The sequence below is a fragment of the Rhincodon typus genome, chromosome 2, assembly GCF_021869965.1.
Source record: "Rhincodon typus isolate 14 chromosome 2, sRhiTyp1.1, whole genome shotgun sequence".
In the NCBI taxonomy this organism is placed as follows: Eukaryota; Metazoa; Chordata; class Chondrichthyes; order Orectolobiformes; family Rhincodontidae; genus Rhincodon; species Rhincodon typus.
The window spans coordinates 42,810,087-42,827,101 of record NC_063333.1 but is presented as its reverse complement, the minus strand read 5'-3'; the positions used below and the strand labels follow the sequence as shown (position 1 = coordinate 42,827,101).

The window sequence follows — 17,015 nt, the reverse complement described above, 5'->3', positions numbered from 1 at the left end:
AGCCCAAGCAAAGATTTTCATAAGAATTCTGGACAGAGTGAATAGGGAGAAATATTCCCACCTGTAAATGGATTGAGAACCAGGGGGCATAGTTTTTAAGTCTTTTGTAAAAGAAGCAAATGCAAGGGGAGAAAAAATGTTTTCATAGTGAGTAGTTAGGGTCTGGCATGTATTACCTGTAAGTGCAGTAGAGACAGGTTCAATTGAGGCTTTTGAGTGGGCATTGGATGGTCATTTAACTAGAAACAGACTGCAGCATTACAGGGAGTTGGCAGGAGATCAGCATCAAATCAAAATGCCAAGAGAGCTGATGCAGACATGATAGGTCAAACAGGCTCTTTCTGCATTGTAACAATTCTGTGATTCTGAGAGATCGTAAGACCATAAGATACAGGAGCAGACTTGTGCCATTCAGATCTTTGAGTTCACTCCACCACGGCTGATATGTTTCTCAATTCCATTCTCCTGCCTTCTCCCCGTAACCTTTCATCCTCTTACTAATCAAGAATCTACCTATCTCCATCTTAAATCTACACTCAATGACTTGACCTCCACAGCCCTCTGCAAAGAGTTCCACAGATTCATCATCCTCTGGTTGAAGAATTTCCTCCTTATTGCAGTTCTGAAGGGTCATCCCTTCACTCTGAGGCTGTGACCTCAAGTCCTAATCTCTCCTACAAGTGGAAACATCTTCTCTACGTCCACACTTTCCGCACCTCTCAGTATTCTGTAAGTTTCAAACTGATGCCCCCTCATCCTTCTAAATTCCATTAAGTACAGACCCAGAGTCCTCAACTGCTCCCTCATATGACAAGCCCTTCATCCCCGGGATCATTCTTGTTAACTTCCTCTGGACCTCCGACTCCAATGCCACTACATCCTTCCTTACAAATGAGCCCTTAAAACAGCTCACCATATTCCAAATGGAGTTTGATTAAAGCCTTATACAGCCTCAGCATATATCCCTTCTCTTATTATCTATCCCTCTTGGTTAGGAAGACAAAGGCACTGTTGGCATTCCTTTCACCGACTGAATCTGCACATTAACCTTAAAAAGAATTCTGAACAAGAACTCCCAAGTCTCTTTGCACTTCAGATTTCCGAAGCCCTTCCCTGTTTAGAAAATATTCTATGCCTCTACTCTTCCTACCAAATTGTATAACCTCACACCTTCTCACATTGCATTCCATCTGCCACATCTTAGTACACTGGCCTAGCAGGTTCAAGTCCTTCTGCAGCTTCCCCCTTCCCGGACACTTCCTGTTCCTCCAACTGTCTTTGTGCCATCTGCAAACTTAGGGGTAATACCCTCAGTTCCTTCATGCAGATCATTAACGAATAACGTGAATAGTTGTGGCCCCTGGAACTCAGCTAGTCACTGGCAGCCATCCTGAAAAAGACTTTAACCCTACTCTGTTTTCTGCCAGTCAGCCAATCCTTGATCCATGCTAGTACCTTGCCCCTAACACCATGGGTTCTCACATTATTTAGCAGCCTCCTTTGCAGCACCTTGTCAAAGGCCTTCTGGAAATCCACATGGATCACGTCCACTGGCTTCTCCTTGTCTAACTTATTTGTTACCGCCTCAAAGAATTTAACAGATTTGTCAGGCATGACCTCCCTTTTTGACGAAGCCATGCTGACTCGGCATTAATTTTACAAAACACTTAACAACCATGCCCCCTGGTTCTCAATGGCCGTTACACTTACCTCTGCCCACTGACTCTCTGGAAGTTTTGGTACAAGCTATTGGTATCTTCCAATGTGAAAACTGATGCAAAACTATCTACTCAGTTCTTCCGCCATTTCATTGCTTTCCAATACTACTTCTCCAGCCTCATTTTCCAGCGGTCCAAAATCCACTCTTGCCTCTTCCCTTTTAGTTATCCAAAAAAGCTATTTTTTATTACTAGCAAGCTTATTTCATCTTCTCCCCCCTTATTGCATTTTCCAGTTATCAACTGCTGGTTTTTAAAAGCTTCCCATTCCTCTGGCTTCCCTCCAATCGTCATTGAATTGTGTGCATTTTCTTTTGCTTTAATGCTGCGCCTAATTTCCCTTGTCAGCCATGGTTGTTTCGTCCTCTGCTTAGTACATTTCTTCTTCCTTGAGAAGGATTTCTGTTGTGTCTCCTGAATTACCCCCAGAATCTTCTGCCACTGCTGCTCCACCATCTTCCCTGCTCGGCTTCCCTACCAGTCACCTCTGGCTAGGTCCTCCTTCATGTCTTTATGGCAACCTTCACTCAATTGTAATGTCGTTACATTTGATTCCGTCTTCTCCCTCTCAAATTGCAGAATGAATTCTATCACATTATGTTCACTACCTGCTAAGGGGTCCTTCGCCTTCAGCTTCTTAATCAAGGATATCTCATTACACATCACCAAATTCAGAACTGTCTGTTCCCTAGTGGGCTCTATCACAAGCTATTCCAAATAAACGTTCTTGTAGACATTCTATGAATTCCTTTTCTTGAGATCCGCCACTAACCTGATTTCCCCAGTCCACCTGTATATTGAAAGTCTCCCATAATTATTGTCATAGTGCCTCTTACATGCATTTTTCATCTCCTGATTTGTTTTCTTCCCCACATCCTGACTAAAGCTAGGAGGTCTGTACATGACTCCCATCATGGTCTTTATTCGTTTGTGGATTCTCCACTCTACTCACATAGATTCTATGACTTCAGACTGTAAATCACTTATTGCTACTGATTTAATTTCATTTCTTACTAATAAGGCTACCCCACCCCCTCCGCCTGTCCTTTCAATACGATGCGTATCCTTGGATATTTAATTCCCACTCCTGATTCACTTGCAGCCATATCTCAGATACCCACACATCATACCTGCCAATTTCAAACTGCACTAGCAGTTCATTAATCTTGTTTTGTATACTGTGTGCATTTAAGCGCAACACCATCAGTTCTGCATTGACTGCCCTCCTTCTTATAGCTGTTCCCTTATCTGCTATGCCTGAAGTTAGATTCCGAATCTTTCCACACTCTGTTCCACTACTTGCTCTGGAAACTTTAAGCTCTGCTGAGCACCAAACCCCCACTTAAGAGTTTCCATAATTTTCCATGCAACTGAACCTGCTCCCCACCTCCCAATATTTAGTTTCAAGGCCTATCCAAGCCCTAGTTACGAAATTCATAAGGACTCTGTTGCCAGCATAATTATTGGAACCAAAGATCATATTGGTTGCTTGAAGATTACAAAACAATAAGTTAATTGTGCAAAAGAGTTGACTCATGCCTGTTATAGGAATTCTCAGGTCTACTGAAATGTGTTGAAACAACATGGAACCTAAATCCAAATGTCAGATTTTTATTTGATTTTGGGCAATAGAATTTACTCATGCAATATCCATGTTTCTTTCACTAACTGTATAAAGGAAAACAATGCAAATAACAACTAGTACTATCAACTAGAATGTAAACTCAAATATAGCAACTTTGCACTAATACGATCCATGTAGCTAATGACTGTGCAAAATAGGTAGCTGCAATCATATTCCGAGCAAAACAAAATCACTATTAAAAAGTTCTTGTTTAGATGAAAACTTTTGCCACTTTAAGTAAATAACATAATTTCATGTAACATCAATTGTGTCAAAAAGGATTTTAAGCATTTCTAGTTGCTCATGCTTGTGGATTCTTTCAATTGTGTCTGATTTTGAACCATTCCTTATCTCGACTACAAAAACAAAGTTGCTGGAAAAGCCCAGCAGGTCTGGCAGCATTGCGAAGGAAAAAACAGAGTTAGCCTTTCGGGTCCAGTGACCCTTCCTCCTTTATCTAGATTAATTCAGCACACACGTGGGAAAATTAGTAAAACATGAACATTTGCTCAAACAATTTTTGTAAAATTAACGCTGACTTTTTCTCCCATTAAATTTCCCATAAATCAATAGAATGTACTTACGTGGTATATATGCTATCATTACAATGATAAGACAAGTGTAGTAGTCAAAAGAGACATTGAACTTATTTGGAAGTCTCAGAGAATACATGCCAGATTTCTTTACGAAAGGTAGGGCACCATAAATTGTAAGAAGTTCACCAACGACACCAATTGGATACAAGATGATAAAGAAGTTGTATCTGCAAACAGAAATAAATTTAAAAATTGTCACAAATGTTGAATATTGACAAAAATTACTGTCAGAATATTCCAGATCTTCACAATGTAAAAAAAAAATTTTTAGAAAGTTTAAAGCAGAAAAGCTTTTATTAATTTGATTCAGATTGTGAAATTTATATGTGAATATATTTGAATGCATATGTTCAGTATAATTAACAATTATGCAATTTTACAATCTATAAAATTAGAACTGGATGTTCAGGTACACATTATTACAAGGTAGCTTGCAATAACCAGGTGCTGGACGAGGTTTAATAATAGGCTTATAAAATCTTGGTCTCCCTTCAAACCCATCCAAAACTGATGGATGGATTAAAGGTTGTCAGTGTCCAATGTGAACAAGTGTCAGTAATCACAACCATATCTGAGCAGATATGCATGGCAAAAGCAAATATTCAACACTAACAGTAATGTCATTCAGACCAACTTCAGGATGATCAGGCCAAGAAAAAGAAATATATGCCATGGGATGCTAAAGCTGGGCTTCAATCACACTGTTGAAGCAAAATTACTGGAACTTTACCCTATATGCAGCCGTGCAATGATTGACCAAAACGTGTGTTTGATGCTACATCAAATAACTGAAATTAAACATATTCCATTCCAAAGCACTCATGCCCTTCAGCTTGGGAAACAGCATAATAAAGCCTTACACATGGAAAAAAATTTTAAAAAACCTTTCACGAACTGGACTTTACAAGATGCATATAAAAACCGGGAAGTATTACTTCAATAATGAAGAATACCTGCACGTGACTCCTGACCCACGACAATATGGTTAACTCTTAACTTACCTCTGGGCAATTAGGCTTTGGCAATAAATACTGGCATGGCCAGTGACATCAATGACCTGTGAATGAATAAAAAAATACTTCCTCTGACCTGTCTCCAATGCATTTACATCCCTCCTTAAATAAGGAGATCAAAACTGCATACAGTATTAGAGATGTGGCTTTACCAATTCCTTGCATAACATCCTTATTTTATGTTAAATTTATCTTAGATAAAGTATTGTATTCTATTAGCCTTAATTACTTGCGGTACCTGTATACTAATCTTTTTTTGCTGAGGAGTAGCAGATGGAGTTCAATTCAGAAAAATGTGACATGCTGCATTTTGGAAAGGCAAATCAGGGCAGGACTTATACATTATATGGTAGAGTCCTGGGGAGTGTTACTGAACAAAGAGATCTTGGAGTGCAGGTTCATAGTTGAAAATGGAGTCTCAGAGATAGGATAGTGAAGGCAGCTTATGGTATGCTTGACTTTATTCATCAGGGCATTGAGTATAGGAATTGGGCGGTCATGTTGAGGCAGTAGAGGACAATGGTTAGGCCACTATTGGAATACTGTATGCAATTCTGGTCTCCATGCTAAAGAAAGGATATTGTGAAACTTGAAAGGGTTCAGAAAAGATTTACAAGGATATAGCCAGGATTGGAGGGTTTGAGCTATACGGACAGGCTGAACAGGCTGGGGGATGTCCTGATAGAGGTTAATAAAATTATGAGGGGCATGGATAGGGTAAATAGACAAGGTCTTTTCCCCAGCTGGGGGAGTCCAAAACTGGAGTGTGTAGGTATAAGGTGAGAGGGGAAAGATTTAAAAGGGACCTAAGTGACACAGGGTGGTGCATATATAGAATGAGCTGCCAGAGGAAGTGGTTGAGGCTGGTACAATTACAACATTCAAAAGGCATCTGGATGGGTATAGGAATGAGAAGGGTTTAGAGGGATATGGGCCAAATGCTGGCAAATGGGACTAGATTTATTTAGGATATCTGGTTGGCCTGGACGAGTTGTACCAAAGGGTCGGTTTCTGTGCTGTACATCTCTATGACTCTGTCACTAGAACACCTAGATTCCTCTGCACCTCAGAATTCTATAATTGTATTCTGTTTAGGGAATACTCTGCTTTCTTACTCTTCCTCCAATGCAAACAACTTTACATTTTCCCATAATATGATCTATTTGCCAGTTTATGCCAATTCATTCAACTTATCTATATTGTCTGTAGCCTCCTTACATCCATGACTTCCTTTTCTGAAAGATAGTTTAATATTGCTGTACAGATTCTTTGTTCAACAGTGTGTGGGATAGTTCTAAATCTTAGCCAATGTCCCAGATTTTAGTGAAGAGGACTTTGCAGGTTCAATTCAGTCAGATGCACCGTTGCATTTCCAAAGACTACATTGGGGCAGTCCATCCATTTTCTTGTTGACTCACTTTTCCACAGTAATCTAGTTCAATTTCTTAGCTTGCTATGCAATTCAGAGTCAACCACCTTGCAGTAGCTTGGAGTGACAGAAGCCAGGCCAGGTATGGACAGCAGAGTTCCTCCCTGAAGTGAACTAGCTTTGTATTATGACAACTTATTACTGTCATGATCATTACTAATATGACTAGCACTTTATTCCATATTTATCACTGAAGTAATTTACTCAGTTGCTGTTCTGGCATTTGAATTCATGTCACCACAGCATTCGTCCAGTGTACCAGTCAAGTAATGTTTCTGCTACATGACTACTCCCATGATTAAACCCATGCATAAGTTATTAATTATTTAATTAATTATCTCCAGGCACAACTATTTCGACACACTGGTTCATCTCCTGGATTCTGAAGTATATTCCGAAGTCATCCAAACGTCTGCTGCCCATTTCTTAACTCGTACCAAGACCCATTTCTCTATCATCCCTGTGTTTTCTGATCTTCCAGTCACCACTGACATTATTTTAAAATTCTCATTGTTGTTTTAAAAACCCTTCATAGCATTGCAGCCAACCCCACAATGATGGGATCTGCTTCACTTTAACTCTGGCCTCTTGACTATCCTGGATTTTATTTGCTCCACCACTGCAAGCAGTCACTTAAGTTGCCTAGGCAACAAATTCTGGAACACTGTCCTTCTACCTCTCTACTTTGCTTTCCTCTTTAAGCTTTTGGTCAAATAATTTAGTATCTTTTTTTGCAACTGTGTATAATATTTTGTTTTCTGATGCTCCTCTGAAACACCTTGGAACGTTTAAGGCACTTTTCAAGTTGTATTGACATCCAAATATGTTTGAATCAAGTTTTAGCTCAGATTTTGTCAGAGCAGAATATGTAACAGCATTTCCTATTATAGCTAGATTTGCCTTCCTCGATACTTCTTAACTAATCTGTTCAGAGATGTTATTACACACCTCTGGAGCTGGTAAAACTTGGTCCTGGGATCCTGGTCCAGGAGTAGGGACTCTATCAGTGCACCATAAAAGCCATTAAGATAGTTTGGTTCGTCTTTGCTTTTTTTTAAAAAAGTGGGCAATTAATGAAATTGTAAGCTCATAATGGTGCAGTGAAGCAAATAGGACATCTGGGATCTAAGTGAACAGGATAAGTAAACATATCCACTTGATAAAATTGCAGGATTGAAAAATAAAAAAGGTTAAAAATTTTTTCGCACTTCAGCAGGGACAGATAGCAGTAGGCCACTACTTGTGCATGTGCATAGATCTTCTTCAATTACAGCAGCAGATAGCAGCCTCTGGCACTTCCTTTCTCTTTCGAATTAATGTTGGCTGCATAGTACTGCTTGATGTATTATACTAAAAATTATTTTGCATGCAAAGAGTGCAAGAACTGAGAAATAAATTAAAATTGAAGTAGTTGAATATACAAACATACAAATAGAACAATTAGGCCCTCAAGCCTGATCTGCCTTTCGACACTCACACTTAACTCCTACAATGGTTGAAGACTTTAGTAGTCAAGAATCTACCGCTGCCTTGAAACTAACGAATCTGTCTCCATAGTTCTTTGGGGAAGAGAGTTCTAAAGTCTTATGATCTTTGGGAAAAAAATTCTCATTATAGTATTAAGTAGAAGACACTTGGTTTTTAAAACCATATCCTCTAGTTCGAGTCTTTCCCAGAAGGGAAATATCCTTTTTGCATCTACCTTATCAAGTCTTCTCAAGGTCTTATATATTTCAGCAAGATTGCCTCTTATTCTTCTAAACTCCGATGAATATAGACCCAGCCTATCCAACCTCTCCATGTCAGGTTTCAATCAAGTGAACGTTCTCTGAACTGCCTCTAACACAGTTACATTCTTCCTTAAGTAAGACCAAAGTTGTACTGTACTCCAGATGTGGCCTTGCTAATGCTCTATACAATTAGAACAAAAATGTGCCTACTTATATATTCCATTCCCCTTGTAATAAAGGGCGTCATTTCATTTGCCTTTCTAATCATTCGCGGTATCTGTATACTAGGGCAGCACAGTGGCTCAGTGGATAGCACTGTTGCCTCACAATGCCATGGACCCGTCTCGATTCCACCCTCAGGTAACTGTCTGTGTAGAGTTTGCACATTCCCCGTGTCTGTGTGGGTTTCCACCAGGTGCTCCGGTTTCCTTCCAGAGTTCAAAGATGTGCAAGTTAAATGGATTGGCCATGCTAAATTGCCCAAGGTGTTCAGGGATGTGTAGGTTAGGTGCTTTAGTCATGGGAAATTCAGGGTTACTGAGAAAGGGTATGGGGATGGGTCTGAGTGGGATGCTCTTCGGAGGGTCGGTATGGACGTGTTGGGCCGACTGGCCTGTTTCCACACTGTAGAGATTCTATGGAATTCTATACCAACTTTTGAGATTCATGTACTGGGACAGCCAGATCCCTCTGTACACCAGAGCACTGCCATTTCGCTCTGTCTAAATAACACACTGCTTTTCTGTTTTTCCTCCTGAAGTCCATAAGTTCACATTTGCCTACATTACATGCCATCTGCAAAATTTCTGCCCACTCATTTAACTTTTCTATAGCCCTTTACAGAATATTCTTGTTCTCTTCAAAAGTTACCTGCCTATCTATCTTTATACAATGAGCAAATTTTACAATCATATATTTGGTACCTTTAGCCAAGTCATTAGTATAAATTGTGTACAGTTGAGGCCTCCGCACTGTTCCCAGTGCGCATGACCAGTACATGTTGTTCTACCAAAATGTTTGTAAAACACTCCATAAACTCATCATCCAGGCTATCTTTGTCAAACTGATCCATCCAATCTATATATAGATTAAAACTACCCATCATTATTGCTTACCTATCTCACAAGCCATTATTTTTTCCCATGCTACAGGTATGATTACTGTAAATGGGTCATAAACCACTTCCACTTTCTACATTACTAATTTTCATCTCCAACTAAACAGGTTCCACATCTTGATTTTGTGAACCATGATCATGTTTCTCCATTGCATAAATGTCATCCTCTATTAAAGGCTTTTTAAGAGTCATACAGTATGGAAACAGACCCTTTGGTCCAACTCGTCCATGTTGACCAGCTATCCTAAACTGATTTAGCCCCATTTGCCAGCATTTGGTCCATATCACTCTAAACCTTTCCTATTCACGTACCTATCCGTGCCTTTTAAATGCTGTAATTGTACCAGCCTCCACTACTTCTTCTGGCAGCTCGTTCCATACACTCTGCTTGAAAAGTTTGCCCTTTAGGACCTTTTTAAATCTTTCCCCTCTCACCTTAAACCTATGCCCTCTAGTTTTGCTCTCCTCCACCCGCAGGAAAAGCCCTTGGCTATTCACCTTATCCATGCCCCTCATGATTTTATAACCCTCAATAAAGGTCACCCCTCAACCTCCAATGCTCCAGGGAAAATAGCCCCAGCCTTTTTAGCCTTTCCATAAAGCTCAAACTCTCCAACCCTGGCAACATTCTTGTAAATCTTTTCTGAACCTTTTCAAGTTTAACAACATTTATCCCACAGCAGGGTGACCAAAGTTGCATGCAATATTCTTAAAATGGCCTACCAATGTCCTGTACAGCCGCAACATGACATCCCAACTTCTATACTCAATGCACCGACCAATGAAGGCAAGAGTGCCAAATGCCTTCGTCACCACCTGTCTACCTGTGATTCCACTTTCAAGGAACTATGCACTTGCACCCCCTAGGTCCCTTTGCTCAGCAACACTCCCCAGGGCTCTACCATTAACTGAATAAGTCCTCCCCTGATTTGCCTCATCAAAATGCAGCACCTCACATTTATCTAAATTAACCTCCATCTGCCACTCTTCAGCCAATTGGCCCACCTGATCAAGGTCCCATTGTACTCTGAGATAACCTTCTTCATTGTCCACTACACCATCCATTTTGTTGTCATCTGCAAACTTACTAACCATACCTCCTACATTCACATCCAAATCATTTATATAAATGACTAAAAGCTTGATGATGTTGTACCATTCATTCATAAATAATGGGATGCTCAATGAGCCTTATTGTTGGCAGCAAACTAATAAGATTGAGAAGATGTTCTAATTCTCTGTCTCATATTAAAGCACATCCTCTGCCCTAATAGATTTCTTACAAGTTGCTTCCATACCTTTAAATGTTATTTTCCACTTTGATAATTGAAAGCTAACTTAAATGAATTCCAACCTGCGTGTATCTTTGTTTTACAAGATATCTGTAGCTCATCTATAAAATTGGACATGATCAGTAACCTAATCAAATCTTAATTTACTACTCTATTCCTAAACTAAAATACACTAAAATCAATCCTGAACATGAAGGCTTCATGTAGTTTGTTCCTTATTCTGATAAAATAGGAATTCACTGATATTGCACTGTATTTGCATTAACAAAAAATATTGTGGTATAGACTTGAATCCAGATCACTATATTATCCATAATTGTTTCATATGTTTGCCATTTTACTTGACACATGTATACCTGTGGCAGATAGGAGAGTTTTTAGTATGTAACCACATTATGAAAGGGGAATAAAAATGAAGATTTCAATGGATTGTGCATTGAGGAGAATTTCAGACAGATTGCAATAATTTATATTACTTTTACACATATGCCAAAAAGATGGCAAAAGAATGCAACAAATATGAGGATTTGGTGATTGGATTCAAGTCTATACCACTGATTTTTTTCTTAATGCACATACTTTGCAAAATCGATGAATTAATATTTTATCAGAAGAAAAGAACAAACTACATGAAGCCTTCATATTTCAAGATTGATTTCATTTTAGGAATAGAATAGTATATTAAGATTTTTGATTGGATTACTGATGCTCCAACTGCCAATAAATACTTATAATTTTCCATCCCTCTCTATGGCCACTTCCTCTTATCCTTACATTCAAAGAAGATCAAAAAGCAGGCTGTTGACCAAACTATTCGCATGTACTCAGAATTCATGCAGTTATTCCCTTCTTTGGCAGCCATCATAGAAGCAAGAGAAAGGAGCAGCATAAATAATTTCAGGGCATAAGGTTGGATCCTAGAGCGAATATTAGAGACAGAACTGAAGCATGGAGGGAGATCCAGGAAGGAAACACAACACCCTGGTTTTACCACTTGGTTAATGTGATATCACACCAGCTCAATAGAAATTTACCACTCAGACCTCTTCGTGGACATGTTTAATAAAAGAGAAGTTCCGCAGCACAAACTATACTTTTAACATTAAAAATCAATTAAAATAACTTTTCCCTGACTGAAAGAGTCAATTAAAAGACAGAAAGCATGCTAAGCATTACACATTAAGCAACATTTCATAGATATTTCATACGAGATGAATCATGCAGATGTAATCATTTGCACAGAATGACAGTGAAAGGCTGGTGTAACAGTAATACTCCCGACTACCTCTGAGGATCTGAAGCAATGTATGAAGTGCATTCCATGCCCAAAACAGATCATCTTTAAATTGACAGCAGCTAAACATGAAACTGGTTCAGGAGCAAGAGCTGCTGTTTCAAGAGCCAAGTACCCTACCATGTTGCAAGCTTGCAAATCTCCATTTACTTAGATTCCTCATGGATGCGAATTAAATGTACTGCAGGACTGGAATTACTCCTTAAATCTTTAGATATGGGAAATTACTGTGTTACTTCATAATTTTGTAGGTTCTGCTTAGCTTAGCTAAATAGGTCCCAACCACTCTGCTGCACACATGGAAATATCTTTTATATGGAATGTAACAGTCACTAACAGAAACGATTTATGTAGAGTGTGAAGTTTATTTGAGGGTGACAATCATTTAACTGTATCATAAGACAGGAATTATAATACATGAATCATGTTTTTTGTTTAAATACTTGTTTCAGTATTATAGTATAGAACAGCTTGCTTAAAAGGAGGCGCTTCTCTTAAAAAAAAAAAATCGTCAATCTGGTCTTATTTAGGAAAATATCTCAGTTTGATAAGTTATGTTAAACTCCCATGCATTTCATCTTCTTTCCATATATTGGTTCCTTTTCATTTTCACCTAAAAACTTATAGGAGCAGAAGGACACCATTCACCTCATTGAGTCTGCTTAGCTATAAAATTAGCTCATGCCTGATCTGATAATCCACAACTCTACTTTCCCATGTTTTCCAATAAACTCTTGAATCACACACAGATTTTTAAACATTCTCAGCTTTAATATACTTAAATGATTCAGCCTCACAGCGCTCTACAGTAACAAATTCCACAGTGAAGAAACTATTCATCTTGGCCTTGAATATACAATCTCCTTACTCTGAAATTACGCCTTCTGGTTCTAGACAGTCCCACAAGCAGAAACTACCATAAGATATAGCATCAGCATTAGGCCATTCAGCCCATCAAGTATGTTCCATCATTCAATTTGGACTGATTTGTTTCTCAACCCCATTCTGCTGCCTTCTCCCTGTAACCAAGATCCCCATGCTAATCAAGAACCTATCTCTATCTTAAATACGCTCACTGATTTGGTCGCCAGCAATGAGTTCCACAGATTCACCACCTTCCAGCTAAAGAAGGTCTTCCTCGTCTCAGTTCTAAAGCACCGCTACTAACTTGATTTTCCCAGTCCACTTGCATATTGAAGTCTCCCACGATTATTGTAATAGCATCTTTTTTACATGCCTTTTCTTTGTCCGGATTTATTTTCTGCCACACAGCCCTGACAACTGCTAGGAGGCCTGTACAAAACTTCCATTAGGGTCTTTTTTCCCTTTGGAGTTCCTCATCTCCACCCACACAGAGTTTACGCTTGCTGATTCTATCACTTCTTGCTATGAATTTAATTTCATTTCTTACTAACTGAGGCAACCCTGTCCATCTGCCTGTCTTTTCAGAAAGAAGTGCATCCTTGGATATTTAGTTCCCAGCCCTGAACCCCATGCAGTGGCATTTTTGAGATACCCAGAACATCGTACCTGCCAATTTCAATCTGCACTACCTCATTTATCTGGTTTCATATACCGCGTGCATTTAAGTACAACACACTCAGTCCTATGTTGACTGTTCCCCTACTCATAACTCTCCTTATCTGTAATGCCGGATGTTAGATTCCTGACTCTTTCCATCCTCTCTGTGTTATTACTTATTCTGGAAACTTTAATGACCTCTGCTGTGCCCTCCCTCCCATTGATTTTTCCACAATTTTTCATACAACTGAAATTGGAAACTGTTGCTTTTGAACAGCTCCCTCTTTCCTCTGTACTGGTTCCAATGTCACATGAATTCAAATCCATTTCTCCCACACCAATCTTGGAGCCACATAGTTACCTCTTTAATCTTGTCGATGCTATGCCAATTAGCTCATGGCTCAGGTAGTAATCTGGAGAAATACTGAAAACAACCAATACTGGAGATCACAGCGGGTCAGACAGCATCCACGGGGAGAGAGAGAGAGCTAACATTGAGTCCAGATGACTCTTGAGATAAGCACCTTTTCGGTTCTGCTTTTTAATTTAGCAGATTCCCTCTTCAGAACCTCCTTCCATCTATATTGTTGATATCTACATGGACCATGACAATTGGACCTTTCCCTCCCACTGCAAGCTCCTCGGCACCTGACAGGCAACACAGACTTTGGACTCTCGATCTTGGCCACAGACGATGTCTATTCCCTTGTCTATACCATTTCTGATGACAACTATATTTCTTTCTCTGCTAGTGCTAGGGTCAGTTGCTCATCCTCTCTACAGCCCCCACTCTCATCCACACAGGGAGCAAAAATCTCAAATCTGTTAGACAAATTCAAGCGCTGAGGTTCCTTCAGAACTATTTTCAATGCTTTACCATTGATTGACTTTGCCACAAGCAACATCTTGAGGTTACAATTCACCATAAACTGAATACGGGCAGAGTGTGGCTACAAGAGTGGGTCTTAAGTAGGAAATCCTGCAGAAAGGAACTTACCTTCCATTTCCTCAATACCTGCTCATCAATTAAAAGGCACAAGCCTGGTTTGAAATGGAATACTCCCTATTTGACTGGATGTCTGCAGCTCCAACAACATTCAACAAACTAGAAACCATTCAGGACAATACAGCTTGTTTGAATGGTACTCCAACCACAGCCTTCTGTGATGAGGCATGTGGATATTAGCGAAGACTGATTGGAAGAGATTTGAGATAGGTGAATGATGAGAATGAGGCAAATTTAACTGATGCTGTTGATAATATGTGGCATTTGAATAGAGATGTACTAACCTTGACTAAAAATTGGAGTTCATTGAACTTTTGCGACACCACATTTACATTATTGGCATTTATCTATTCTCACTGTTTTACACCATGCATCTGGAGGGGTTTCCTTCCTGCCAATGGGATGCATGGCATCTATCACTTCCATCATAGCTTCTAACACACAACTGGAAAACCATGAAACCTGCTTTCTCTTTCCTATGCTGTGTCATTGTCCACTTGTTGCTTGGCTGTCAGTACTAGCTCCAGCCAAAATGCACCTCCAGCACCTCCCACCTTTAAAAAGTTGCAGGCTGACTTTAAGCTGTGCAGGATAAGCTTTGTATGGTTAAATTTTGTTTGACTGTGTGTCAAATGATGTATGCAGCCAAATCAATACACAAGTTGCTCTGCCTACATTCTGAAATATTTCAACAGAGCAGGCAGTAATGCAGCTGGTATTTTCTAAAATTCATTCATGGGATAGGGCATCACGAACATGACTCATGTTTATGATCCACCTCGAATTGGTCAAGAAGATGGTGATGTTCTCATATGCTTGCTGTCCCAGTGTTATGACTGTGCCAGGATGAATGCACTGACAGTATAGCCCCACGACTCCACCAATCATACCAGTGTAAATTTGGTGATCCAACACCAAATGGTCGATTCTACATTTTTGCGCTGCTAAGAAGGGATATTAACCAGGCTTCTTTAAGGAATTTTTAAAAATCTGCTTATTCTGAAGAAGGTTTCTTAATGCAAGTGCTCTGATTAATTAAAAGCAAAGTTCTGCACATACTGGACATCTGAAATAAAATAGAATGTACTGGAGAAATTCAGCAGGTCTGGCAGCATCTATGATGACAGGAACAGAGTTAAGTCTTCTTCATAATTGAAGTGGGCTGGAAAATTATGTTTTTTTTTGTGTCGTAGAAAAACAGGGAGCAAAAGCAAGTGGATTAGATGGTGAGGGTGTCCAAAGCAGTACAGCAGTGATGTTGATGAAAGAATAGGTGTTGATGGTAAAACATTAAAAGCAAAAAATAGGCAGAACTGTCAATGAAGCTAAATTGCTGATAGCTGTAGATTGATGATAAATATCCAGTTCCAATTCCAAGGAACTTGGATTTGAGTTGGTGAGGATTGGCCACAGTCCATTACCTCAGGTTTTATTAGTTTGACACAAATATTGATATTTGGAAACGTTGTCAAGTTCCCTGGGACAACTTCTAAGAAACAAAACTTCAGAGAGACTGTAGCTTTTGGGTGTTATCTTTTCTACCCAACCTCTCGACTCTGATTCACAGACGCAAAGACCAGAATGGGCTATTAGACAACTGTTAGCATCAGTCCCTAGTCTTCGCAAAATTAGTTTTTTTTTCAATATTTACAGCAAACTCCTTTTCTTAGCACCTTGAAAGGTATTTTTCTCCACTCCCCCAAAGTCACTCGTACCAACAGCACATGATAAACTTTTGACTTCACCGATTTGCAAGTGGTTCCTAGCCCACATATTGCTAAACACAATTCCAAGAAATCATATATTCCTGTTCAATCAAGAAAATGTCCAAATAATTCCATTGCTTTCAACCTCCTCCACATAGTCCTTAAATGTAGATATGCATTCTTAACATAAATCTTTACTGATGGTGGAGGTTGTATGTTTGGAAGGTCTATCAAAGAAGCCTTGGTAAATTGTTGCAATGATTCTTGTGAATATTACATGTTACAGCTTGGTGCACCAGTGAAGGTAGTGAATTTTTAAGTTGATGAATGTAGTGTCAATTAGGCAGGAAATGTCATTCTCTAGCTCTTATATGACATGAGTGTTACTTGCTATTTATAAGCTCACATCTTCACATTGTGTAAATATTACTGCTTGACGTCACAGACTGCTTCATTTTCTAGTGGGCACAAATGGAAGTGAACATTTGAACAGCCCATCAGCGAGTTACCACAATCTTTATGGTGAAGGTACTCTCACTTCTATTAGGGAGAGTGTTCCAGGATTTTGACTTGATTTCAAGATAAATTTCACCACAGTCCATGAATGTATGATGCAAATATTTTAGGCTGTATTTGCTTTGTTTTCCTTATAATTTAAATCAATTGCTCACTTTCACACAATTCACATACTGCTATTATTTTATTTTTCAGCTGTTACTGTGTGGAAAATTGTGACCTTGAAACTGGAGAATAGAAGGTAGCTTGAAAGAGAACATGCATGAAGGGTTATGGTATGGAAACAAATGAGTATCATAACATGCAGAGAATTGCGGAGGAGAGGAATGGAAGAGCATATGTAGGGTGAGCAATAAACATATTGTGATAAAAGGAAGATAGCAGATACACTAGGACAGTTTCATCTGTTTCTGTAGGAACTCACTGAATTTATTGTTTTATATATATATATTT

The 17,015-nt window shown here is 39.2% G+C and overlaps 1 protein-coding gene across 2 annotated transcripts in view; it reads right to left on the bottom strand.

The window, feature by feature from the left end:
- Nucleotides 1-17,015, bottom strand: part of LOC109930012 (very-long-chain (3R)-3-hydroxyacyl-CoA dehydratase 1) — a 53,915-nt gene that overhangs the window by 4,873 nt on the left and 32,027 nt on the right. Inside the window, exons 5-6 of one of the 2 annotated variants that reach the window (XM_048618543.1) lie at nucleotides 4,940-4,995; nucleotides 3,927-4,105 (exon numbers count right to left, since the gene is read on the bottom strand). In XM_048618543.1, coding sequence (XP_048474500.1) covers nucleotides 3,927-4,105; nucleotides 4,940-4,995 — 235 coding nt within the window. The remainder of the gene's footprint in view (nucleotides 1-3,926; nucleotides 4,106-4,939; nucleotides 4,996-17,015) is intronic. The other variant, XM_020529550.2, reaches the window with a different exon arrangement.